This window comes from Phascolarctos cinereus, unplaced genomic scaffold, assembly GCF_003287225.1.
Source record: "Phascolarctos cinereus isolate Bilbo 61053 unplaced genomic scaffold, phaCin_HiC Scaffold_5;HRSCAF=322, whole genome shotgun sequence".
NCBI lineage: Eukaryota > Metazoa > Chordata > Mammalia > Diprotodontia > Phascolarctidae > Phascolarctos > Phascolarctos cinereus.
In genome coordinates this window covers 287,721,463-287,747,768 of record NW_027555958.1, presented here as the reverse complement: position 1 = coordinate 287,747,768, position 26,306 = coordinate 287,721,463, and the positions used below count along the sequence as shown (strand labels likewise).

The 26,306-nt window shown below is 43.2% G+C and overlaps 1 protein-coding gene and 1 long non-coding RNA gene across 3 annotated transcripts; one reads left to right on the top strand and one right to left on the bottom strand.

Annotated features, from left to right (window-relative positions):
• Positions 1 to 1,063: 1,063 nt before the first annotated feature.
• On the bottom strand, positions 1,064 to 15,038 carry LOC110219381 (uncharacterized). 2 transcript variants are annotated; one of them, XR_002327606.2, is made up of 4 exons: positions 14,950 to 15,038; positions 14,681 to 14,783; positions 14,347 to 14,464; positions 1,064 to 1,202 (listed from the first exon to the last, which is right to left on the bottom strand). It is a non-coding gene; the product is annotated as an uncharacterized LOC110219381 (long non-coding RNA). The 2 variants fall into 2 exon arrangements; XR_002327605.2 differs by lacking the exon at positions 14,950 to 15,038 and having other exon boundaries at positions 14,681 to 14,895.
• Positions 15,015 to 23,685, top strand: WBP2 (WW domain binding protein 2). The gene is made up of 8 exons (XM_021002677.2): positions 15,015 to 15,098; positions 17,608 to 17,716; positions 19,591 to 19,730; positions 20,948 to 21,039; positions 21,312 to 21,446; positions 21,673 to 21,795; positions 22,210 to 22,286; positions 22,436 to 23,685. The coding sequence occupies exons 1-8, from the start codon at positions 15,043 to 15,045 to the stop codon at positions 22,487 to 22,489; spliced, it is 786 nt and encodes a 261-aa protein (XP_020858336.1). The 5' UTR covers positions 15,015 to 15,042; the 3' UTR covers positions 22,490 to 23,685.
• The last annotated feature ends 2,621 nt before the right edge of the window (positions 23,686 to 26,306 follow it).

Sequence of the window (26,306 nt, the reverse complement as noted above, 5' to 3'; positions counted from 1 at the left end):
TTGGAGCCAAGGAGGTGAAAGTGGCCAGAATTCCTAACTCCGTTCCCCAGCCTTGCCCTATAAGGTAGGTTTGTCTGGGTGCAGGTTTGGGCAACACCAGGCAGGAACAAGAGACAAGGGGAGCCATTGGGCCCCTTTAGCCGTGCCAGCCGCTGAGGTCAGACAGGACAAGAGCAGGGCTATGTAGAGCAGAGAGACACACCAAGGCCATACAAGTCCTGGTGCTTCCCTTCCAGCTAAAAATAACTCCCCTCACAGCATTCCCAGCCATTCATTTCTTGCCTAAGTCACCGGATGTTGTCTTTTTGGGTGGGGTCCCCATTGCTCCTTGCTGCAATGGTTCTGAACATGGTTCCCTTGGCAACCCCATGTCCTTACTCTAACAACAAAAACTGCTGTTGCACCAAGGGCCTGGGGCACTGTTACCACTCCCCTTCCACTAAGTATCCTATATTATCTGGATCAATTGCACGCAGTCCAGGAGACTGGGAAGGGGTTGACCTATAACAGGCGGCCTCAGGCTCCCCTTTCTCGCACTGCTCAGCTCAATATATTCCCACTCCAGTACCCTGGGTGGAGAGTAAAAAGTACTCAATTACAATGTAAATCAGGTATGGGACAGATATTTTTTGCTTTACTCAAATGCTTAATTCAAAAGGCTCTCATGAGTGCACATTGTCAAAAACTTAAGCTGACTAAACAAGTGTCAATAATAACTGCTGTTATGCTCTTCTGGGAGGGTGAGATTAAATCACATAGCAACCTAAGCAGTTTGTGTGACTGTTAAATAGACATTGCCGTGTTTCACCATGAGACTCCATACTGTTCTCTCAAAGTACATGTCTGCCAGGCAGCTGGGTCAGGGCTCCGGTTTCTCTTCTTGTCAGTGGTCATTTCTCTAATGCAGAAATTTCCTCTGCCACCAATTAGCCCTACCCAGTGGATCTAGGAGCTCTAAATCTCTTGAACCCATTAGGTTTTCTCCAGGACTGAACACATCTATCCCAAAATCAGTGTTCAGTCAAGTGATCAGGCAAAGAAACACAGAAGCAGTAACCGGACATCCAGACAAAGTACTTGCTTTAATTAGCTACATTCTCTGCTGTTCCCCATTTCTGCTGGGATGGAGGGAAAGAGCTCCAGGGAAGAGAGCTGGGGTGGAAGCACTCTTTCTGAAAGGTCCGTTGAGTCATCAGCTCTTTCTGCCAATAAGAAGAAAGTGTCCTTCAGCACTAAGTCACCAGAAACAGGCAGATGCATCATCCTCAAAGTCCTCAAGGAAGGAGAACCTGAAGTTTTGGACATGCCCTGTTTGACGGTTGGTTATATTACTTGGCCCCCTGAAATAACTGTGCATTAATACCTGGAATGAGTCCTTTATAAGTGAGAGTAAGCTGTAAAGCAGAACAGACCTTTGCTGTATAGGCTTAACAGACGGTCAAGGCTAGTTAGTGTCAGAACCCAGGTCTCCTAATTCCTAGGGCTCTTTGTTCAGTCATTTCAATCATATCCAACTCTGTGACCCCATTTGGGGTTTTCTTGACAAAGATCCTGGAGCGGTTTGCCATTTCCTTCTCCAGCTAATTTTACAGATGAGGAAAGTGAGGCAAACAGGTTAAGTGACTTGCCCAGGGTCACACAGCTAGTTAAGTGTCAGGTCAAATTTGAACTCCAGGTTCAGTGCTCTATCCATTGCACCACCTAGCGGCCTCATAATAAACATTTAAATGCTTGACTGACTCATGAAGGGGTTGAATCTAGTTACTTCCAGTTTTATATATAACCACCAGGCGGTGCCAGTGAGCTCAGCCGCCTAAGCTGTCAGTCATCCAGCTAAGCCGAGACCCATTGAGCATGCTCAAATGTGTTTCCATTTCAACCATTCCCCACCCACACCACCCCCTCCTTCCCTTCTCTTCAGCCTCGGTTTGAATCCAGCTGGGGTTTTCTGGGCAAAGGCAAGAGATGTCATTTTCTTTCCCAATCTCCTGTTACTGCTCTCCCCTTTACTGGGCCCATGTGTACTAGAAGTATCTGGTTCTTCCTCAAATGAACTATTGTCCTTCTTAATGCTTGGATCCTCAGCCAGAGGTCTTTTTTCTGGCAGTGTTAACTTAGACACAAAACCCAGAACTCGAAATCTGCCGCCCTGCCAGGGTTTCGGACTCCCGCAGTTCCCACGATCATTGCTAGCATTCAAGTGAGCAGAACTGGCACCGCTTCAATGACCATTATGCAGACCCACATGCACCGAGAAAGTATTTAAAGCCATATGGCGTGCAGATACGGCAGTCTGACCAGCTGCCTTGGGCTGCTGTTTTAAGTGAGTAGGGAATGAGACTGAGGAGTGAGGAGCGCTGTGATGGGTCTCCCTCCAGTCGATTCTCCACTGGGGATCGTGTAAAGCAAGGGAATGACCCAGCCAGCTAAAAGGCAGCCTCTCCACATCCCTGAAAGTCTCCGGCTGCTCTTAGGATTCAGGCCCTGGGAGGGGTAATGCTTGATATCACCAGCTCAGCCTGTGATGGCACAGTTGAGTGTATGCAGGCTCACACTGGGCTGGCACCGAATTACTATCTTTCTCCATCTGTCCACTAGGTCACGGTCTCTTTTTTCCCCTCTTTTCTTCCCTCTCCCTTCTCCTTTCTCTTTTTTTCTCTTGCTTGTTTGCTGAGCTTTTTCTCTATCTACCAGTCCCCTTCAAGGTGAGCGTCAAAACCAGAACTCTGGGCAGTTTGCTATAAAGTTAAATCTGAAACCCCTCACAGCTGAGAGAGCCCAGGAAAGGGAGCTTCCCTGACACAGGCAGCTCTGTCTGCTGGCTCCTAAGTTGTTTTCTGAGGAGCTCCCTGCCAAAAGTTAGTTACATATTTTTTAAAAAAAAAGGTTTTTGGGAACTGTGCACTATTTTGTAATATTTATACAACAAAAATGCTTTCCGAGTTTCAAAGAACCTACTTACAAATCAAATCATAAGTTAGAGAATGCCTATGCTATTCTCCCCTGTGTCCTCTCCTTCCTCCATCACACTGGACTTGGGAGAGGGACAGAAGGGGTGGAAAAAAGTTTCTTCTCTGATTGTTCCTTTTTTCCTCCTCCTCTGAAAGCTCAATAAACTTTCTTTTTTAAATTCTATTTTTTTAGGTCCACATTCTTTCCCTCTCACCCCAACACTCCTTTGAGAAAGCAAGAAAAGCAAAACCTATTCCAAACATATATAGTCAAGCAAAACAAATTTTTGCCCACATCCAAAAAAAATTATCTCATTCTACACTTTGAGTCCATCATCTCCGTATCAGGAGGTGAGGTAGCTAGGCAGTGGAGTAGATAGCATGCTAGGCCTGGAGTCAGGAAGACTTGAGTTCAAATGTGACCATAGACACATAGCTGTATGACCCTGGGCAAGTCACTTAATCTCTGTCTGCCTCAGTTTCCTCAACTGTAAAATGGGGATATAATAGCACCTGCCTTCCAGGGTAGTTGTGGGGATCAAATGAAACAATAATCATAAAGCATTTAGCATTGTGCCTGGCACATAGTAATTGCTATAGAAATGTTAGCTATTATTGTTGTTAATTATTACCAAGAAGTGAGTAATATGTTTTATCATAAATCCTCTGGAATTGCATGGATCGAGATCCTCAGTCTTCCAAAACTGGCAAAAAGTATTTTCATGAATATGCATGTGCCTTCTTTCACTCTTTTCCTGTTCTCCCCCTACATGGAAAAAGTGTATGGGGGGTGTGTGTGGGGGGGGGCACGCACACGCAAAGAAGGGCCGAGCTAAGGTTTTCGGTCTTCTCATTTTGCAGCCTAGTTCTCTGGAACAGAGGTACTCCAAGTATCACTTCTGGCACCTCTCACCCCATGTCCCTAAGACCCTTTCAGGAATCCATAAGATCAAACTATTTTCATAATGATACTAAGAAGTTATTTGTCCATTAAAATATTCCTTCCTTTTCCAACTATGTATCTGTGCAAGGTCAACCAAACCATAAATGGCAACAAATTGAATTCAAAACAAACATAAGAACCTAGCTTTCTTCTTTTTTGTGGGTTTTTTTTTTTGAGTCAAAGGAGGTTCAGTGGCCCAGGGTCACATAGCTAATTAGTAAGTATCTGAGGCCATGTTTGAACTTGGGTCTTCCTGACTTCAGGGCCACTGCTCTATGCACTGCACCACCTAGCTGCACTCTAGCTTTCTTCTTTTAAGCAAGACAATGAATAGATTTGCCAAAAATATGCAAAACGATGTCATTCTTTTCATTCATTTTTTTGTTTTGGAAAATATGGAATTATTTTTTGTAGAAATATGTTACTTAGGTTAAAATGTAATGGGTTTATATTCTTATTTTAATGAATCAAAATTTATAAATCTTTTCAGTTTTAATTTTTAATATGACAAATATGTAATCTATATGGTAAATTTAATATTTTAATTTAACATTTTAATTAATAATTAAATTAATAAATTTAATATGATAGATATAAACCACATAAACAAAAGCTCTTTGGGGTTCTCAATAATTTTTAAGAGTATAAAAGGGTCTTGAGACCAAAAGTTTTAGAACTGTTAGTCTAGGTAGTAAAATTTCAATTATCCACCTTCTTCAGCTTTGCAAGTATTTCTGCTTCCCATAGAGATCAGTTGGTAGGTTGTTTTTTTTAAGTACCATCAAGGTGGGTTGGCCTAGTGCCCAGAGAGTTTTCAAAAGCCTCAGGTTTGAATAAGCTGACAGTTTCCTATACTCCAATGACTGAAGTAAGCCATGTGTTCTATTCACACTTAGCAAGAGATGTGAATTTTAGAGCAGTGAATGAGGGATCTTGACTCGTTTTCTTTGAGGAAGTTCAAGGACTGATTAAAAAAAATGTTTGGCACAGTAATGGTAAAGCTGGGAATTGGTCTTCTCATCCAAGAAAAGAGTTTAAAACTATGCCACAAAAGTCACTAAACTGGGCGCACCCTTTGATTCAGCAATAGCACAAGTAGTCCTATGCCATAAACCAGGGGTGGGGAACTTGAGGCCTCAAGGCCACATGTGGCCCTCTAGGTCCTCAAGTGTGGCCCTTTGACTGAATCCAAACTTCACAGAACAAATCCCCTTAAAAGATTTGTTCTGTAAAACCTGCAAAAGAGATTGAAGAAAGAAGGAAAAGATCCACCCATACAAAAAGATTTATAGAAGTTTTTTTCAAGTGGCAAAGAACGAGAAATGGAGGAGGTGCCCATCAACCTGGGAGTAGCCGAGCAAATACATGACTGTAATACAATACTATTGTTCCATAAGAAATGAGGAAAGGTTTCAGAAAAAATCTGAAAAGATTTGTATGAACTGACGCAGAGTAAAGTGAGCAGAATGAGGGGAACAATTTATACAATAACAAAATTGTACAAACAGCAACTTTGAAAGACTCTGATGAATGCAAATAACCTACTATAGTGAGAGAGAACTGATAATAAATTATGCTAGCCACTTCCTGGCTAAGAAATGATTTAAGAGTCAAGATGCAGAATGAGGCATCTATTTTGGGATAATGTGGAAATTTGTTTTGTTTGACTAAGAATATTGTGAAAATGGATACCTTAATTTGTTTGAGGTCCACTCCTCCCCACCCCCATCCCTCATTATCCAAGTAACCAGAAGAAGTGTATGAGGACTGGCTGTATTGGCTTGACATATCAACAATCCTTTTCAGTGACAGAGAGTAAACCTAGCCAGATGTGCAGAAAATCAGCAACTCTGAAGCCAATTAAGCTCATACCAGCTTTGAGGCAGACTCTGAGCCATTTGGTGATTTATGGACCTTCAAGAGACATCCCTATCTTCAAAGACTTTCTTGACCGCAGATTATGAGGCTATGGACATATCCTGGTTTGTGTTTTTTGGAGACAACTCTATCTCTAGAGACTCTCCTAATTTTAGTTATGGGGCTCTCTTTAGGAATATCTTGTTTTTGGAGATATCTCCTTATCAAGTCTTGAACTATGGACTGCTTACCACCAAGAATGCCTTCCAATTTGTGTATCAAAGGGCCACAACTTTGACACCTGGAATTCCTCACTCTCCCCTACCTTAGGGGGAAGATGGGAGAGAAAGGAAAGAAATGCTTGTTAGTTGAAAAATAAAATGAAAAAAAGTTAAATGTTTCATTGATGCTTTTAAAAAGTGCTACTGTCACTCATGATGGAAAATGCTACCCACGTCCAGAGAAAGAACTATGGAGTCTGAAAGCAGACTGAAGCATACTGTTTTCACCTTTTTTGGTTTTTTTTTTCTCTCTTTCTCATGGTTTTTCCCTTTTGTTCTGATTCTTCTTTCACAACGTGACTAATGTAGAAATATGTTTACCATGATTGAACATGTATAACCTATATCAGATCACTTGCTGTCTTGGGGAGGGGGAAGGCAAGGAAGGGAGAGAGAAAAATTTGGAACTCAAAAGTCTTATGAAAAATGAATGTTGATCCAAAGAAAGAACTATGGAGTTTGAATGCAGATAGAAGCATAATATTTGCTTTTTTTTTCCTTCTGTTTTGTTTTGTTTCCTCTTTCTTGTGGTTGCTCCTATTGGTTCTAACTCTTCCTTACAACATCACTAATGTGAAAATAGGTTTAATAGGAAAGTATATGTATAGCCTATATCAGATTGTGTGCTGTCTTAGGGAGGGGAGGTGGAGAGGGAGGAGGAAAAAAATTTAAAACTCACAAGCTCATGGAAGTGATTGTTGATAAATCAAAATAAATTAATAAAAAAAGAAGAAGAAAGAATTTTGAAAACTACCTTTACATGTAATTGGAAAAAACTACTACTTACAAGAAAAAAGAAAAAAGATATTCCTGTTCCTTACCCTCCCATACAACAAAGCAACGTAGTTAAACAAACAATCCAATATATAAGCTCTGTTGGACAACTATAATTAGCCTATTGCTTCCCTCAGCTTAGAGGAGGAAGATAAAGTTCTTTTAAAAATGTTTTTATATACTGCGTTTTGCAAACCTTAATGTGCTATACAAAAGTTATTGTTGGTGTTGTTGTAATTATTATACTCTTGTCTCAACATAGATTGCCCCTCCTATTGAGTCATTACCATTGAGACTTGGTGGGGTGGAACTATCTGCTACCTAGAATTTTCCAAGTTCTCATGGTTTTTGACCTTGAAGTAATTTCCACAAATGAAGCCACATGGAGGAGCAAGATAGAAGCAGAGGCTGCTATGTGTGACTGATGAAGCATCAGCATAGGGCCTTCCAATACTCCATTTAGACCATCCAACTGTGGACACACAAAGAACATAAGGAGAGGACAGAGGAGAATGAGGCCAAAGAGGCCAAGTAATTGAGAGCAGATTGAGACCAAAAAAAAAAAAACAACCAGGCATATGAGATACTAAGTGAAGAACACCACTTTTCTCCACTGCCATCCCTGGAGATTGGAAAGCTGTCTTCTGTTTACCTTTCTGACTACTTCCTGTTTTCTGTCCAACCCAGTGGCAGGAGATATGGCTGGGAAGAAAGATATCTTTCCCCATCTGGTTGCACAATGCAGTTGACATTTCTTTAGTTGTTTATTTGTATGCGGGTGAAATAGATTGAGCAAAGCAAGCAAGACACCCCACCCCATTAAAGTAAGATGCCTTAATGAAGTCTCAACTAATCAAATCAAAGACTAAGAGTAAAAAGTTCTTGGATAAACTGGATTGGCAAAGGAAATCTAGTCATGTCCTCTGGGTTTTCTATAGAAAAGAAGACCAGTTCAGAACCCAAATTAATTGAATACCTGCAGGAGAACGACCTTGCAAGCTTCAGAGGTCTAAATGATTTTGAAATTCACATCCTCCCATACACACCTAAACATTGTCCCAGGACAGCAGCAGCTAGCAAATAGCACCTGCAGTGACAGCCAAGGTCAGACTGGATACAAATTCATCACCAGGCAAAGAGCACAGTGAAGAAGCTACATCATGCCAAAAGTGAACTTTTTAATCACCCCGCAAATGGGAGAAAAGGACTCCTAGCAACCAGGAGATGAGTTACCCCTTTTCCACATATGACCTCTAAGCCAGAGCTCATTTCCCCCTGGATTCTATAGATACTTGCAGAGGAGTGAGCCATATACTTTGGGGGAGTATTTTGTATCAACTATACAATTAGTAAATACTCCTTTCTAGGGGGCAGCTAGGTGGTTCAGTGGATAGAGCACCAGCCCTGATGTCAGGAGGACCTGACTTCAAATATGGCCTCAGACCAAACACTTGACACTTACTAGCTGTGTGACCCTGGGCAAGTCACTTAACCCCAATTGCAAAAAAGAAAAGAAAAGAAAAGGAAAGAAAAGAAAAGAAAAGAAAAGGAAAGAAAAGAAAAGAAAGAGAGAAAAGAAGAGAAAGAAAAAGAAAAGAAAAGAGAAAGAAGAGAAGAGAAGAGAAGAGAAAGAAGAGAGAAGAGAAGAGAGAAGAAAGAGAAGAGAAAGAAAAGAAAAGAAAAGAAAAGAAAAGAAAAGAAAAGAAAAAAAAAGAAAAAAAGAAAAGAAATACTCCTTTCTAAAAGCTGACTGGATGACTGGCATGATTTTCAACTGATAATCATAATAAGAAGCACATGGTTGAGCCCTCTTGAGGTATAGCATTAGAAAGACATTCCCAATGCCCATCAGTTGGGGAATGGCTGAACAAGTTGTGAACTATGGTGCTATAAGAAATAATGAGCAAGTGGACTTCAGAAAAACCTAGAAACACTTACATGAACTAAGTGAAGTGAGCAGAACCAGGAGAACACTGTACACAGTAACAGCCACAATGTGCAATGACTGACTTTGATAGACTCATCTCTTCTTAGCAATGCAAAGATCCAAGACAACTTCAAAGGACTCATGATGGAAAATGCTGTCCACATCAAAAAAAAAAAAAGAATTGTGGAGTCTGAATGCAGATCAAAGCATATTATTTGCTCTGTCTCTTTTTTTCTTTGTTTGTTTCTTCTTTCTTGTGGTTTCTCCCGTTGATTCTAATTCTTCTCTACAACATGCTAATGTGAAAATAGGTTCAATATGAATGTATATGTACAGCCTATATCAAATTACACACCATCTTGGGGTGGGGGGGAGGAGAGAAATGGGGAGAAAATTTGGAACTCAAAATCTTATGGAAATGAATGTTGAAAACTAAAAATAAATAAATTAATTTTAAAAAAAGACATTCCCAACTTTCAAAAGGAAAATTCTTTGTTCAGGCTTTTGCTTTAATTGACAAGACAAAACTCAGGGAAGACAGAATTGAAAGAGTTTATTAAAACAGATTGACAGGCTGACCACTGGGGATCAGCAAGGAATTCAAGATAGAGCCAGCTTTTATTGATAATTTTCATAATGAGATAAAGACAATTTGGATAGGTCCATGTCAGCAAAAGGGGATGGAACAGTACATCTCAGCTACTCCCCAATTGCCAGTATGTGCAGGCTAATAGTTAGGGGTGACCTAGTATGAGATAGATAGCAGGTAATACAAATACTGTAGACTGGGTGATGACTCCCCCCAACAGAGGCTCCCCCAACAGTGACTGACAAGCAGGACTGGGAATCATGGGTCACTGAGTCAGTATAACTTTCGATACCACTCCTCAGGGAGTAATTCAAGAGCCCTTAGAGGACCTAGTAACCGATCCCTGGAGACCAAACTGATCAGTTAGGATGAAGATGGGTGGTCACTTCAGAACATTAACTATATTCACATTACTACACTTTTGGAATCTGCTATTAAAATGATATGGCCAACCTTCTTGGTCATGTGACCAGCAAGATAGCAAAATTAATTACTATTCCCAAACCTCTTTAACTTTCTAACCCTCGAAAAAAATTTAAAAAGGAATCATGCACCAGATATAAAACAATTATCACTGGACAGAGAAACAAGAACTCCAGCAAAGTAAAATCCTTATAGCTTTCACTCAACAACCCATCCCCATGAGGTTCTACGTTCCTAGAAGGGCAGGCTCAGCTCTGGGACCCCCACCCCTGATGCCGACATTATGCTAGCATATCGAGCTCCCATCTGGCTCCTGCTGTACAATGAGAACCAGACACTCACTCTTCTCCACCACAAGAGGAAGTGGTGGTAGAGGGGGCTGCAAATGTGCTGCCATCTTACTGTGGCCCGTCCATAAGTTAGGGTCTTCCAAGTCTATAAAGACTGACTAAAAACCCTCTGTGCCCACCTCAAACTGCAAAAAATGGCAGTTCTGCCAAACTGTGAGAAGAAAAGGGGAGCTCTAAGGGAGGAATTGGGGCAAGGGTCGACATGTACCACTGCAATGGGCTTGAGCAAAATGGTACTGAAACATCGAGGTTTCATTTCTGTCCCCCCAGAAGGTACTGGAGAAAGGACAGGATGGTGAACCCAGCTCATGTAGTTTGAGATAACTTTGTGGTCCAGTCTTGAGGCTTTATTTACCAGCTTGACCTAGGTCTTACCACTGGACTCTGATGACTCTGGGGGACAGAGTGAGGCTGATGACTCTGCACAGCTCTGCCTCACTTAAATCCAATCCACTTCCAAGTCAAGACATCACCCTCCTGACGTCCTTGGTCTTCTTCAAGAAAGAAGAATAAACAACAAATAACAATTCAACCACGAAGGGGGAGGAGCCAGAAAGTAAATGATGGGAGAATACGAAAAAAGGCTAAAGGACCAAAGGTTCAAAGAGAAAAACTCTTAATAAAAGCCCACAATACAAGCAGATAAATTGACTGATATTTAAACCAGAAGGAAGGATGAGTAGTAAATGGTCAAAGAGAACACAAACTCTCAACAAAGATCACAAGACAAAGAAAAGGGAACCAGTGACTGATGGAATGCAGAATCTTGTGGACTCCCAAGAAAGTGCGGTTTAGCAACAACAACAACAAAATGCTGAAACAGTATAAAAAAGAAATAAAAACTACAGAAGAAGGAACTGAGAATAAATATGTCAGAACACAGAGATCAATAGAGAATTTTAAAACTTAATTTGAAAATTAGCAAAAAATGAATCCACAATGGAAAGTGCCTCTAAAGAAATGAGATGAACAAATTTTGGAATACAAAAATAACAGAATGGAGGAAAATCTAGAAGAAAAGCAAATCATAAAAGAACACATATGAACTCTATACAAGCTAAACCAATTGACCTTAAAGATCGGGTTGCACAGAGATAACTTAAGGATCGTACTGCTCCTAGAAAAATGTGACACATGAAAAACAAAACAAAACTGAACACCACAATGCAGGAAATGATACAAAAAGACTGCCCAGAAATTTTGAACGTAGAAAACAAAGCACCAATTGAAAGAAACCATACATGGATTCCAAAGCAGAGAAGGAGGCAGCTAGGCCCTGAAATCCAGAAGACCTGAATTTAAATCTGGCCTCAGACACTTACTAGCTGTGTGATCCCAGGCAAGTCACTTAACCCTGACTGCCTCAAGCAAACAAACAAAAACTAAGGGGAGAAAAACACCTCCAACACCAAAGAACACAGCTGATACTTTTAAATATTTTTAACAATTCCAATGACAAGCAACAAATTATGCTAGGAGTCAGGAACAAGATTTTTCAATATAATGGTCTAGAAATTCCATCAATACAAGATTATTAGGCAACTATGAGAAATCCCAGGGGCAGCTAGGTGGTGAAGTAGAGATAGTATTAGGCCCGGTGTCAGGAAGACCTCAGACTCGTACTAGCTGTGTGACCCTGGGCAAGTCACTTCACCCTGTTTGCCTCAGTTTTCTCATCTGTAAAATGAGCTAGAGAAGGAAATGGCAAACCACTCCAGGATCTTTGCCAAGAAAACCACAAATAGGGTCACAGTCAGACAATAGTATATTCCAAAAAGCAAAGCAGCTCAAGCTGCATCACAAAATGACATACCCTGCATACCTGAGTCAAATTGTGACTAAAAAAAAATCAATTTTCAAGAAAAATAGAAGTATTTGAAGCATTTCAGCAAGAATAAAATCAGAGGGGCAGCTAGGTGTCACAGTGGATAGAGCACCAGCCCTGGATCAGGAGGACCTGAGTTCAAATCCTGCCTCAATTATGTGACACTTACTAGCTGTGTGACCCTGAGCAAGTCACTTAACCACATTGCTTAGCAAAAACAAAACTAAAAATAAAATCAGACACGACCAGAATGTTTAGCTTGTAAACACTCCAAAAAATATTAACACGAAAAAAGGAAATAAGTACACTTGCCAAGGAAATAATAAGTAATAAAATCATTTATCACATAATTTACCCTATGTTTGGGGCTTAAAAAAGAAAGAACAAAAAGGAATCAATCAGTTTTAAAAACACAAAATGGGACAAAGATGAAAGAAACAGAAGTGAAGGCAGAAGAGCAGAACTCAATCACTGTGGACTAAAGTGGGCGGTAGAGAACAAGTAATATAATCCTACCAAGTCAATGATTTTAAAAATTAAGAGAGGATTATTCCTTTCGGTGTTGTTCAGTATTCTCTGACTCTTCATGACCCCATCTGGGGTTTTCTTAGCCAAGATACTGGAGCAGTTTGCCATATCCTTTTCCAGCTCATTTTACAGATGAGGAAACTGAGGCAAACGGGGTGAAATGACTTGCCCAAGGTCACACAGCTAGTAAATGTCTGAGGTCAGAGGAGTCTTCCTAACTCCAGACCTTGTACTATATCCACTGGGTCACCTAACTGCCCCTATACCATACTGCCACTTCTCAACAAGAAGTGGGGCTATAGGAGTATAGTATAGACAAGTATATCAAGACAGTATAATGGAGGGATTAAATCTGAGGGAATGAAACAGGAAGTTTCAACTCAGTGGGGAGGTTCAACTGAAGATTACTTCCATGATTGAAGAGGTATGTGCCTTCAGTGAGAGATAGGGACCTCACAATGGACTTCATCTTGGGGGAATTCTTATATTGGGAAGTCACTTTCTCTGAGAGAGTTTTGGTCCTCCATAGACAACATCCTGAACCAGAAAAGAGGATATATGAGCTCTCTGACAGAAAATTCTGTATTGTGCTCTGCATCATTGGCACATCTTCCAGAAACAGTTTTTTATTAATTTAAAGTTGTTCTAAGCATTTTTTTTCTGCTTAGAGAAAGAAATGTTCACACTGACAGAGTTCCCTCATGCCCTTGGATAGCTCTCTACAAGAAGTCATTTTGAAGTTACAATTTATAGGAATCTTGAACAAGGAACATTTCTTAGTATGATAAAACATAGTTACAAGAGTTCAAGATAAGGTTCATTTTACTGTTTGCTTCATCAAACAGAACAACAGTCACTAAACACACCCTTAGAGAATTATTTTCCTATGACTGTTGAAGTTTGGAGGCTTAGGGGTGCTGGGACCCCCAAATCATGACATTCGGGTCCTACCTGAATGAATTTGACCCAAACCTTTTTTCAGCCAAAGATATGGTTTATTAAAGATCAGCCGTATGGGCCAGACTCTTAAGGAATCTAAACATTTGTGATGCTTGTACAGACTAGCAGACATGAGGAAGTCTCAGTCCCTAAATGGCAGCCAGGAAGACTGTGGGAGGGATCTAGGAGTGGCCAGGCAGTTTGGGGTGACTGGAGGAGGGGTGTGGGAGAAGGGGTATCTCGATGGAAGTGGACAGTAAGCTGGAATGACTAGAGGAGGGATCTAGGGAGGATCTTGATGGGAGTGATGAGAGGTGGAATGGGATCTAGATAGGATCAAGGATGGGAAGTGGCTGAGGGCCATCCACAGGTAAGACAGTAGCCCTCTAGGCTCAATTAAGGGTAACAAAGAATTGGAAGATTGGGTGTCCCAGCACCCCTAAACCTGAACACCCTCCTATTGCAGATGAGGAAATTGAGGACCAGAGAGGCAGGATATGAACCCAGATCTTCCTTATTCCAGGACCACGAGCCCACCTACTCTGCTAAGGCACAGAAATAAGAGGAGGTCTGTTTAGCTGGACCAAAGCTTTCATCAAAGAGAATATTTAATCTTCCTGAAAAGATAAAATCAGTGGATGATTGCCACATGATTTAACCACAAAGCTTGAATGAGCTTTTTTTTTTATGCTAGAACAGGGATTCTTAATCTGGGGTGAGCAAACTTGATTTAAAAAATATTTTGATAACTGCATTTCAACACAATTGGTTTTCTTTGTAATCCTATGTATTTCATTTTATGCATTTAAAATCACTCTTCTGAGGAGTCCAAGGGCTTCATCAGTGCCAAAAGGGTCCACGTCATACACAAAAAGTTAAGAGAAGTCATCCTACATCTCCTACTCCATTCCTTTGCAAGGATGCAATGTCCCCGAGTGTGGTGCATTACTTATACTTACGTATACTTTCTGACTTTTTCGATGTATTGATTTTGCTTGTTTCTTTGTGTGTGTGTTGGGGTGGGGGGTGAGGTCTCATCTTCTTTTCTTTAAAAAACAGTATTTATTACATGGGTCCCTGGGAGGAAGGAAGGGGAGAACCAATGGTTGAAATTCTGGTGATGTAAAAAACAATTAAAAAAAAAAAGAACCCCTGCCCTACAAGAAACAAGGAACCACTTGATATTTTGGGGCACGGGGATGGCCGTTTCTTCCCTAGTTTTCTTTTTCTGGAACTGAAAATTCCCAGTTCCTTCCACGCATCCTTCTATGCCAAGAATTCTAGGCCTCACACCATTTTGGCGCTCCGGAAGTTCATCAGCTCCTTAAGTCAAGGGCGAGGCCAGAGCATCGCACGCCGGGAATTGTAGTCTTCTGACTTGTTTGTGATGCAGCCCCTACAAGCAGAGCAAGTGTTGGGGGTGGAGGAAAGCGACAGAAGGCTGGAAAGGGGGGGAGGGGGAGAGAAACGAGAGGCGAGCGCGTTCACGTGACTCGAGGGTCAGGTGGTTGTTCCCCCCCTCTCCCCACCCCCCCACATAGACACCCCGTGATTGGCTGGACCTTAATTCCGAACGACGACACGCGAGGCTGGGCACAGAGCGCAGGCGCACTAGTCTCAGAGGCTCGGTTGCTGGGCGTCTGTGCGGTCCGGCCATGGCGCTTAACAGGAACCACTCGGAGAGCGGAGTGATTGTCAACAACACGGAGAAGTGAGCGGCGCCACGGGGAGGGGGGAAGGTTGGGGTCGGGGCGAGTCGTCGAGGGAGGTGGGAACTGGGGAGAAAGGAGAACGAACATCCTTGAGGGGCGGGGAGAGTAACGGCCAGGGAAGGGGGAAGAGGGGGGGCGGGAAATCTTAGACCCCCCCCAACACATACTCGTCAGGAAGCTGCAAGAGGGACCTAGGACAGCAGCAGCTCGGGGGAGGGGGAGGAACTGAGAGAGCTTCCTGGGTGGGGGTAGTTGGGGAGGGATTAGGGACCAAGGACAGCATCAGATTGGGGGGGAGGGTATCCCCGAAGGAGATTTGGTAGAAAGTTGGGCTGGGTCTTGTAGCCTCACAGATGTCCGAGAATCTTAGGGTTGGACATTTCCCATTTGGTGCTAAAATCCCCTTTAACACCCCCCCCCTGCAGGCCCAGCTGAGCCAACCTCCCCCTTCACACCCCCAAAGCCTGGTTGTTGATGTAGCCGAGGGAGAATGACGTTTGAGCTGAGAGCAATGTTGGGGGTCGTCTGGTCCAACTCCCTCATTTTTCAGAGGGAGGATTATGAAGCCCAGGAAGAGGAAATTGACGAGAGAGAGAGAAAGACTGAGAGACTCCTGGATTCCTACCCACCATCCTATTAAAAAACAAAACACAAACCCCCACGTTTCTCCTCTAAAACCCACAACTTTTTACACTGCTAGGGAGAGGTAGCTAAGACTTTACCCACTGCGTTCGTCATGTAGATGGATGCTCATTAAATTCAGCGAATGCTCCCTCCTATTTGGAGGAGGCTAGGGTGGTCATGCAATAAATGATATTGCAATAAAAGATAGGGGCGCTCCCCAGGTTCTGTGTTCAGCACTGTTTCTCCCCCTCCCCTTTGCCTACTTGAACATAGGAAAGGATGCTACCCCTCAAGTGTGTCATGCTACCTGCCTTTCTGTAGCCTCAGGGTCCTCACAAAGTCAAAAGGACCACTGTGCCAGTTAGGAGGAAAGAAATACTTAGGGACCAGAACTCTTGGGAAGCAGATTTGCTGAAGTGTGAGCTTAGAGCTGAAAAATATGACCTCTTCACCTTCTTCCCTACACAGTATCTAACAGGCTTATCCTGTTTCTAGTAATTAACCTATTTTCTCCACCTGCATTTGTTTCATGTTCTGTTCCAGCCATCCTCTCAAGTGGAAAGGTTTTCAGCGTAGGTCTTGATGATTTTCATCCAGGACACTCCTGCCTGCATGGTCTTACACAGTTGTCCTCCCCCCCAATTTCTCTTAGAATCATTTGTTTCCCTCAAAATTCAACAGAAATTCAATCTTCTGCACAAAACCTTTCCTGATTGCCCCTTCCTCCATCTGTTAGTATTTAAATTATCTCAATTATTTTGTAAATTGATATGTACATATAAATACCTTGAGGACAGGAACTTTTTTTTCTGTTTTTTTTTTGTCTGTATATATCCAGCGTCTAGCACTGTCCCTGGCACATAGTAAGTGCTTAATAAATGCATATTCAGCGATCAGTTGGTTGGAGTAGGGGAAGACAGACCCAGCCCCTGTGAATGTTATTTGATTTTTCTCTTGTAATCAGAGATATCCCATGATACCCATTGGTTTGTGACCTTTTTGTGTCCAGGCTCTTGGAACAAGGAAACACTGTTGCTGTCATACAGTATCATCTCTTGTGACTATTTTTCATTCTTTCTCAGTGGGAGTTTCTGGGACAAGGACTATCTCTAGCTTTGCCTCCCACACTTCTAAATGCTCTGTGACTGTTAAATAAGGATGTGCCTTGTTTTACATAAATTCTTTAGTTTCATTCCAGGAAATTGGTTTATAAACTGAAGTTAAAATTTGAACCTCCTTTGTACTTTTATTATTTAAAGGAATCTTTAGTGAGTCCTTCAATCATCATTTCATAATTTCCCGTTTTCATTTTCTTTAAGTGGTCATACCTGCAACTAGGTATTTCATAGAATTACAGAGTTGGCAAAGATTTCATGGATGGTCTAGTCTGAGAGTGGGGAACTGAATGCATACTTTGAAATACAAATTCCCTTAATAAGAGGATTTGTTCGGTAAAATTTGGATTCAGTCAAAAGGCCTCACCCAAGGCCCTAGAAGGCCACTTGTGGCCTTGAGGCTGAAGGTTCCCCACCCCTGATCTAGTCCAATCCTTATTCTTAACATGAGTGTTATAATAAACACAATAAGTTGCCATCCAGCCTGCCTTTGAAGATGAGAGTGAAAGAGTTTTCTGTGGTGACATCAGCTTTAACCTTGCAAACTGGAATTTCCCTTCCTCATCTGGCACTTACTCCAGATGGAGCTGGTTGCAGTGTGTTTGGGATTCTGCAGACCACTTGTTGAGGGGTGGGGGGAGGGGGAGTGGATACAGAGGGAGAAGAGGAATATGAGAAATTGTAGGAATTGCACAGCTTTTTATCCAGACTTCAAGCCATATCTCTAATCTCCCTTATCATAACCTTTTTTTCTCCCTTCCCATTATAGCATTCTAATGACCTATGATCATGTGGAGCTCTCCTTCAGTGACATGGATCACATGACAGATGCCTTCAAAGGAACCAAGAAAGGCAGCCTCTATTTGACTCCTTACAGAGTAAGTTACCTGTCATTTTGAGGCCTGACATTTTAGGAGAGTGACTCAGGTTTCCAGCAACACTGACACAGGTCCCTGAAGCATTAATGACTTTTATTTTCCCGTCTCCCATGGTGTTTCTTTGTCACAAGCTCCTTCCGGGACCCTGGGAGTCGACAGTGGCTCCAGGTAGCTGAACTAACAGCTGCTGAGTAAGGTTCTACAAACTCCAACACTGCCATCTTCCATTTGTGTACAGGTGACTGGTGCTGCTGGATAGACATAGACCTAGAGTAGGCTGAGTATTTTTCATTTTGATTTCAGCAAAAGCAACTGTTAGCCTGAAGCTTCTGCAAAATATGCCACATGATGAATATGGTGACACAGCAACAAATGCCCCAGCCAGGAAAATAGGCCAGCAGCGCCTCGTAGGGTAAGAAATACCAGACTGCAAAAATGGGGCTTGCTTGCTTCCCAAAGCCTTCATAAACTGGGGCTTCATTAGCCCCGGAGGAAACAAAAGGCTTTCCCTGGAAAAGACTCCTTCCCTTTAGTTGCTGAAGAGGGCATATTTGTGTTGTTATTCTTAATTGTCATGGCTTAACGGAGTAGGAGAGGAGAGAAGATTTCATATACACTGGCCCTGTACTGATAGGTCAAAGTCACCATCTAGAATTTCATCCAAACAAATAGGCAAACCAAGACAGAGGGATTTTAGACATATTTCTAAAACTCTGGACCTCCCAGGTGATTTGCTTGATTGCCCCAGAACATTATGGCAGGAAGGCAGTTGAGAGGTTGGAGTGGTTTGCTTCACTTTCAGGAGGTTAGGAAGTTCACCTTGGCCCTTAAGCAGCCCATGTTCTTCCCCATATCTATAACATGCAAGGTTTACTTCAACTTTTCCACGAAGCTTTTCTCCTTATCCTATTCTCCAAACACTTAGGTGTCATGGCATCATCGTAACCTAGAAACGTATATTAGTTTATACTTTTCAAAAGTCTCTGATTCATATTGTCTTGTATTTATATCTAGTCTAGTAAGGATGTTTTCCATAGGCCCTTTCTCAGGATATATGTTGCTTTGTTGCTTCTTATATAATTGGCCTTCTTGCCTGAAGTTTCACACTTTAATCCATGGTCCAAAAGTGCTTCGAAATTTACATTCCTGAAGTATAGGTCTGACCATGTCACTCCCCTGCACAAGAATAGATCTTTTGCCTTTATGATCAAATGCAAACTTCACTCTTTGACACAGCCTGAATCCAGCCTCACTGTCTTTATTACATATTATTTCCCTTTCCATGCTTGGTTTGGGCCAAACTGTCTTATTTCTGTTCTTCACATAACAGAGGCTGTCCCCAAGACCTGGCATGCCCTTCCCTCTCAGTTCCCATCCACTCCTAGACGCCCTCAATTTCCTCAAAGCTCAAGTGCCACATCCTACAGGACGTGTATTGCCTTGCACATTTCACATAATTAATTTCTTCACATGTATTTTGCTTACTTGTTTATATGATCATGTGTATATATTTTGTGTATACTTTGGTATTCTGCCACAAAATATAAGCTCCTGGAAAACAGACTGTTGCATTTCTAGTTTTGAGTCCTTATTGCTTAGTACAGTGTCTGCCTCATAGCAAGTATTTCAGAAGTTTTTGTGAATGTAGACTCCTCAAATAAGAATTCTTTATCCTGTGTGTACACACACACACACACACACACAGAGTCACCCCCAGAGGGTCACTCTGGTATGATGGAGCAGGCTGATGGAGGCCCCTTTGAAATTGGGAGTACAACTGCCGACAACAGAAAAAATCCTCGGAAATTTAGGAAATCCTAGTAAAACAGCCTTGGGTCATCTGTACTGATGCTATTCATTGTCTGTTCCCACAGGTTATTTTTCTGTCCAAGGGAAAGGACTCCATGCAGTCATTCATGATGCCGTTTTACCTAATGAAGGACTATGAGATCAAGCAGCCTGTGTTTGGTGCAAATTACATCAGGGGAACAGTGAAGGCAGAAGCAGGAGGTATGTGAGACTGAGAGGCCTTGGACAAGGCTGCCAGAAAGAAACTCTTAATCGCAGTTGGCTGTTTCCTTGGGGACATTTGTCTTGCCTGAGTATTGGCTCCTCCCTTCTTTTCCTTCTTACCCTTAGGGCATTTCCCAATTCTGTATTTAATTATTTAATTCCCATATCAAAACATGAGAAGTTAGCTGATCAGTTAGAGGTATGTAGGCTAGAGAAGGATGTTTGTTTTCTAATAGCTGTAAAATATTAATATTTTAAATGACATCTTGGGTCTTTTCATGCCAATGAGAACACAATTTTTCCATCTGTCCCTGGAGATTATCTTTTTAAACTTTCAGCTGTGAAAAGGAACCTCTTAGGAAAGGGGATCTTGTGTTCTAGCCTGGGTGCAAAAGAGGAGCCCTTTTTAGATGCAGAGAGGGCTAGGGGAGCAAGCTTTAAAAGTCTCCCTCTTCTGGCTCTAGAGAACTGTGCTTTCACTTGGTTTTCCTCACCTGAGCAGGTCCTGCCACTCAGAAGCCTGTGGTTAGCCCTCAGGGCACCTTGTAGCCTCCACTCAGGTTCTCTTTGGTCAGCTGGGCCAGGGGAGCCTTCTGCAAGAGTTAGGTCTCTTTTGGGCTGTAGAATGTTACTATTGACAGCTTTGCCCTGTACCTGAAGACTCTTGGCCACGTGGAGTCACTGTTATTGTTGGCTTTGTTGAGGCTTAGACCTGAGGTGAGAGCCCCTTTCTCTTGGCCTTTAAGCCAAAGCAAGGCTGTCTCCATTGTTGTTGGATCTTGGCTTCCTGCTTCTCTCCACATTCCCCTGAGGGGGCCTAATGATAATTTCCCTGGCTTCAAGGTCTGGAGTGCTCTAGTAAGGATCTTAGCACCTGGGGCACTGTTGGTGCAGGAAAAGCTCTTTGTTCTGATGGTCAGGGCCAGTGGGAAGAAGGCAACCATGGGGCTAAGCCAGGGCCTGGTGTGGGCCAGAGTCCAGGCGCAGTCTTGGCAATGAGGGAGAGACAAGTGCTGATCAGATTGCACAGCTGAACCAAATCTTTCCCTGCAGGCTTCCAGGGAAATTGGACAGGGTCCCAGAGAGGACAAATAATCATCTCTTCAGATACAGCCCAGCTTTCTTTCCACCTAGTTATTTGTTCATAGTCTCTCTCTCTCTCTCTCTCTCTCTCTCTCTGCCCCCCTTCCCCTGCCCACCCCCCCTTTCTTTCCCCAGGTGGCTGGAAGGATCAGCTGTATACAAATTGACCTTTGCAGCAGGGGGTGCCATTGAGTTTGGACAGCGAATGCTACAGGTGGCTGCCCAAGGTGTGTAGACTCTAAAAGCTGGGTACCGAAGATAGAGTGTTTTTTAGGACTGGCTGGGTTTGTATCTGGGCATCCTGGGTTGGGTAGGGTCTCAGAATCTCAAACATAGGAAATGGGAACTCTGAACTACATTCTAAGAGGTAAAAGAAAGAAAAGAATTGATTGAAAGCTGTGAATTCTGAGGATGATATTTATTCCCTTTACCTGAGCCTCTACTCTTCACTGTCCTCTGATTGAGTAAGGCTTCTCTCCCTTTTATTCTGTGATTGCAGCCTCCAGAGGTGAAGTCCCCAATCGAGCTTATGGGTATTCTTACGTGCCCAATGGAGCCCATGCTTTTCCTATTCCAGCTGCCAATGGAATGTACCCAAACCCTCCAAGCTATCCCTATGCACCACCTCCACCTGGTGAGTCTGTTTTGCTGGTCCCTGTGTAAAAGGGAGGGGTGTGGGGGTGTATATGTGTGTTTAGAAATTTGGAGTTTATTTAAGGTTTAACAGAGAAACTTCAGATATGTCTGAGTGTGCTGACGTGATAGTTGAATTGTAGGTGTGACTCGACTCAGTAGTCAAGTGTTTACCATACAGAGCCGTCTGTCCAGAGTGGTTATTTGGCTCTTGTTTTGCTAAGCAGAGTTTTATCCAGGACCTTCCATGATGGATGGAGCTATAGGGTACGTGCAGCCCCCACCACCTCCATATCCTGGACCCATGGAGCCACCTGTCGGTGGCCCTGATGTACCATCTACTCCTGCAGGTAAGGGATCCATCATGCCCCAGAAGCAGCTCAGAAATGCTTAGCAGTGCTGGGGCATTGTCCCCCAGTAGGAGGGTCCACCTTGCAGGTATCTCTAGAGAACCCTAGAAGGTGGGAAGGAACCTGACAGAGTAAAAGTAGATATTCCCCACCCCTCTTTCTGTGATTGAGTGCAACCTCTAGAGACCAGCGGGCCCCTGAGATCAATAATTCCCAATGTCCCCAGCTCCAGCTTCACTGTGTCAGTTGGAGTTGGGTAGAGTGGAAGGAAAGGGCTAGCAGCAGCTGCTTCTGTGTTAAGATCAGTGAAGCTAGAGGAACTATTGACCCCACGCTTTTAGGAGCTCCTTCCCTTGGAGAAGGGAGAGGATGACAGCCCAGCCGTGCTTGGGATATATGTGTGTTTCTTTTTAGCTGAAGCAAAAGCTGCCGAAGCTGCCGCCAGCGCCTACTACAACCCTGTCAATCCCCATAACGTCTACATGCCCACGGTGAGTCGGGGTGGGGGGTGGGGAGGGCGACAACCTCTCTGGGTAAACCGCTAGCTGGAAACCATTGTGGGAGGTCAGGGGAAGGAAATCATCTGAAGTTCCTCCTGTACTCTTGGAGTCGGTCCTATTTCTTTTTTTCTTCTCTTCAGGACCAGCCCCCACCACCTCCATACTACCCCCCAGAAGACAAGAAGACCCAGTAGATGCACCTGCATCTACTACCTCGTCGCCCGCCTGCTCCCTTATTCCCCCAGAGCTGAGTTTGGAGTTGGTGCGGAGGCTTTTGTCAGATCCGGCTTTTCCTCTAGGCCTGTGTGTAGTTAGCAGTAACAGGCACGAAGGGGAGAGAGGTAGCCTGGGAGATTTCCAGCTGGCCTAGGGACATTGACACCTCTCCTCCACCTTCATCAGTGGGGCTTTCCACTCAAGTCGCCATTTCCATTTTACTCCTCTTGCATTAACACAGTTTCCCATAAAGGAGGGGACTGTTCCTGACCAGCCCCTCAGCTCCTACCCAGCACTCTTATTTTTTAATTCATTTTGGACTATATTTCTGGCTCCTCCCAGCCCACATCAGTAGAGGTATCTGTCTGCCAGACCTGGGAAGGTGGGTTGAACTCATCCCCTCAAGGGTCCCCTTCCAGCCCCTCCCCACATTCCATCAACACCCTAATCTCTCTCCAGCTGTGAAGTCTAGTCTGGGTTTCCAGTGTGACCGTGACCATAAGACCGGGTGGTGGCATGCCCTCGAGAGTCCCATCTTTTCCATTCCCATCCCTTTGGGGTGTCACACCTGTTCATACTCCTACTATCTCTTCTTTTATATCCCCATCACTTTGTTGTGGTTTTTGATCGTGAGATTGCAATGCCTAGGACTGGTGGAGGGAGAATAAAGGGAAGACTGTTCAGCTAGGGAGAAAACATACAAATGACTGCTTGGCTTTGCTCCCTTGTATTCCTAACTCATGCTTTTAGGGGGTCTTGAGGTTCCCTCCTGTGCCCAGAGGGGCTGCCTAGGCCCAGAGCTGAAGATTGCACGTCTTATCCTACCCTGCTTAGGGCTCCTCACTAGGTGGAAATCAGATGTACCTGGGGCCAAGTGTTCCATGAATCTTGGGGCCTGGCTTAGTCCTGAGTAAAAAGGTGTCCATTGTCAGTCCCAATTCAGTTATCATGTCTTCACTTTAAGCTTCATGCCTGATTGGTGACTGTCCCCTGGATGCACTAATTTCCTTTGATTTCCACTTGGATTGGCCAGAGTGTGAGAAGATCATTATTTAAAAGAGAACTCCCTATTTATTTGAACAAAAATCCAGTTAATATATTAATGTGAAATAAACCCTGTTGCACCTTGATTTGTTTGCCAAAACTATGATGTAGTAAAGATGAAGTAGCTTGACTTTCCTGTCTCCCTGTGTGTGTGACGTCTGAGCAAGGATCCCTGACCTACCTGGGGCCGTGTATTAGGAGCTCCAGGGAGCCTGGGTGAGTTCTCCTCTGTGGGAAGTGCCAGTTCTCACCAGGCTTCATGCTCTCACCTTTCCTCTCTGTTGTTCCAAGGTTGAGCCCTGCTTTTGATCCCAATATGCCCCAGCTCAGAAAATGCCCCATGCAGAAGTCTGCCAGAGCCAAGGGCTGAAGAGTTGTGGGAGCAGTGCAGCTTGTCTTCTAGATGATCCTTTCTTCCTTTTGCAATCTAGTCCCTGATGAGAGCTGTCCATGAAAAAATGTTGGGTGCAGCTGTGGATGTGGTTTGGGCTAAGGAAAGCCAGTCTGCTTGTTCCTCATCTAACGTACCTTGGACTCCTAAGTGGAATTAAGTTCTCAGGCACAATCCTTCTGTCCCTCCCTGGGGTTTCTTAGTTACAGTGGGCTCTGGGCTGTTGTGTGGCCACGTCACCAAATCTCTGTAGACCTAACTTAACATCCAGTTCTCTGAAAACTGCTCAGCCCTGTGGACTGTAACTTCCCACACACTTAATTGCTTCTCTTTGAGCATAGGCATGCCAAGAGTCCTGGACTTCAGAGTTGCCCCCTAGCTGCCAGGTCTGCGCTGCCTGTGCTGACATCCCTGGAACATGGGGAATGGGGAGAGGTGCATCGATTTATATGCTGCCTACCTTCTGGGCTCAGTATGCTTCTATTATCTTGTGGGTGGGTGTCTGGAAGGCTATATCCCCCCTCCCCCCAGCTTGGATTTGTGCCATGGAAGATGGCCAAGATTAGTCAGGACTGAGGCAAGAGCTGCCTTCCCCCCATGGTAAACAGTCCTGTCATTCTCTTGCATACACCATACCTCATCAGTCTTTTCCAAGGCTGACTGTTACTTCTCTAACAACCCCTGACATCTAGGGCCAGAAACAGGAGTTAGCAAATTCCTTGCCATTTTCAGACCTTCCCTTTGTCACCATCGTTAAGAATCCCCTCAAACTTGTATGAAGTGGCAGTTAGCTGAAGAAATCAAAGCTGTCAGTAGTCATACGAAAAAGTACTCTAAATCACTATTGTTTAAAGAAATGCAAATTAAGACAACCTAGGTACCACCTCACACCTAGCAAGTTGGCTGGCTAGCGTGAGGGAGGAGGGAAATGACATGCTGGAGAGGATGTGGAAAAATAGGGACACTAAGTGCACTATCAGTGGATCGGTGAACTGACGACCAGTCTGGAGAACAATTTGAAAGTGCCCAAAGAGTTATAAAACTGCTTACCTTTTGACCCAGCAATCCCACTATTAGGTCTGTATCCCAAAGAGAGAAAAGGAAAAGGGCCTATAAGTACAAAAATATAACAGCTCTTTTGTTGTGGCAAAAAATCAGAAACTGAGGGGATGCCCATCAATTGTGGAACAGCTAAACAAATTGTGGTATGTAAATGTAATGGAATACTATTGCTCTATAGGCAATGATGAGTAGGCAGATTTCAGAAACACCTGGAAAGACTTATATAAACTGATGCTGAGTAAAGTGAGCAGAACCAGAACATTGTACCCAGTAGCAGCAACATTGTATGATGATCAACTATGACGGACTTAGCTCTTCTCAGCAAGACAATGATCCAAGACAATTCCAAAAGACTTTTGGTGGAAAATGCCACATCCCAGACTAAGAACAATAGAGTCTAAATGCAGATCAAAGCATACAATTTTCACTTTTTTGTTGTTGTTTTTTCTTTCTTGTGGTTTTCCCCTCCTGTTCTGATTCTTCTTTCACAATGTGACTAACATGGAAATATGCTTAACATGATTGTACACATATAACCTATATCAGGTGGTTGTCTTGGGAAGGGAGAGAGGGAGAAAAATTTGGAACACAAAATCTTACCAAAATGAATGTTGAGTGGCAGCTAGGTGGTGCAGTGGATAGAGCACTGGCCCTGGAGTCAGGAGGGCCTGAGTTCAAATGCGGCCTCAGACACTTGCCACTAGTGTGTGACCCTAGGCAAGTCACTTAACCCCAGTTGCCTTAAAAAAGTTGAAAACTATCTTTACATGTAATTGAAAAAAATAAACTGAACTAAAAAAAATAAATGACAGAAAAACCTGGAAAGACTATATGAACTGATGCAAAATGAAGTGAGCAGAATCAGGAAAACATTGTACATAGTAACAAGCAATATTGTAGCAATGAGCAACTGTAAAAGACTAATCAATACAATGATCCAAGACAATTCCAAAGGACTCATGAAAAATGCTATCCACCTCCAGAGACAGAACTGATGAACTCGAGTGCTTTTCTCCCACTTTCATTTTTCTTGTTTTTTTTTTTCGAGGGGGGAGGTGGTTGGTTGTTTTTTTGTAACATGCTAATATGGAAATATATTTTGCATGACTTCACATGTTAAAAAAAAAAGCCAAAACCCCTCTATCCTGTCCAGAGCCTTGCAGCAATTATCTATGGACCTTTAAGTCACTCTCCCTCAAGAAGATCAGTGGCCAGCTCATTGTTGGTTTCCCCAGAGCAATCACTGTCTCCTTCAAATACTCAGGCCCTTCAATTTCTCTACCCCTTCAACTCTCATG

Excerpts from the sequence above, each read along its gene's own strand:
- WBP2 (XM_021002677.2), top strand. The coding sequence starts at position 15,043 with ATGGCGCTTAACAGGAACCACTCGGAGAGCGGAGTGATTGTCAACAAC. Across the intron at positions 19,731-20,947 it reads AAGGCAGAAGCAGGAGGTAT|GTGGCTGGAAGGATCAGCTG; the intron begins GTGAGACTGAGA and ends TTCTTTCCCCAG. Across the intron at positions 22,287-22,435 it reads ATAACGTCTACATGCCCACG|GACCAGCCCCCACCACCTCC; the intron begins GTGAGTCGGGGT and ends TCTTCTCTTCAG.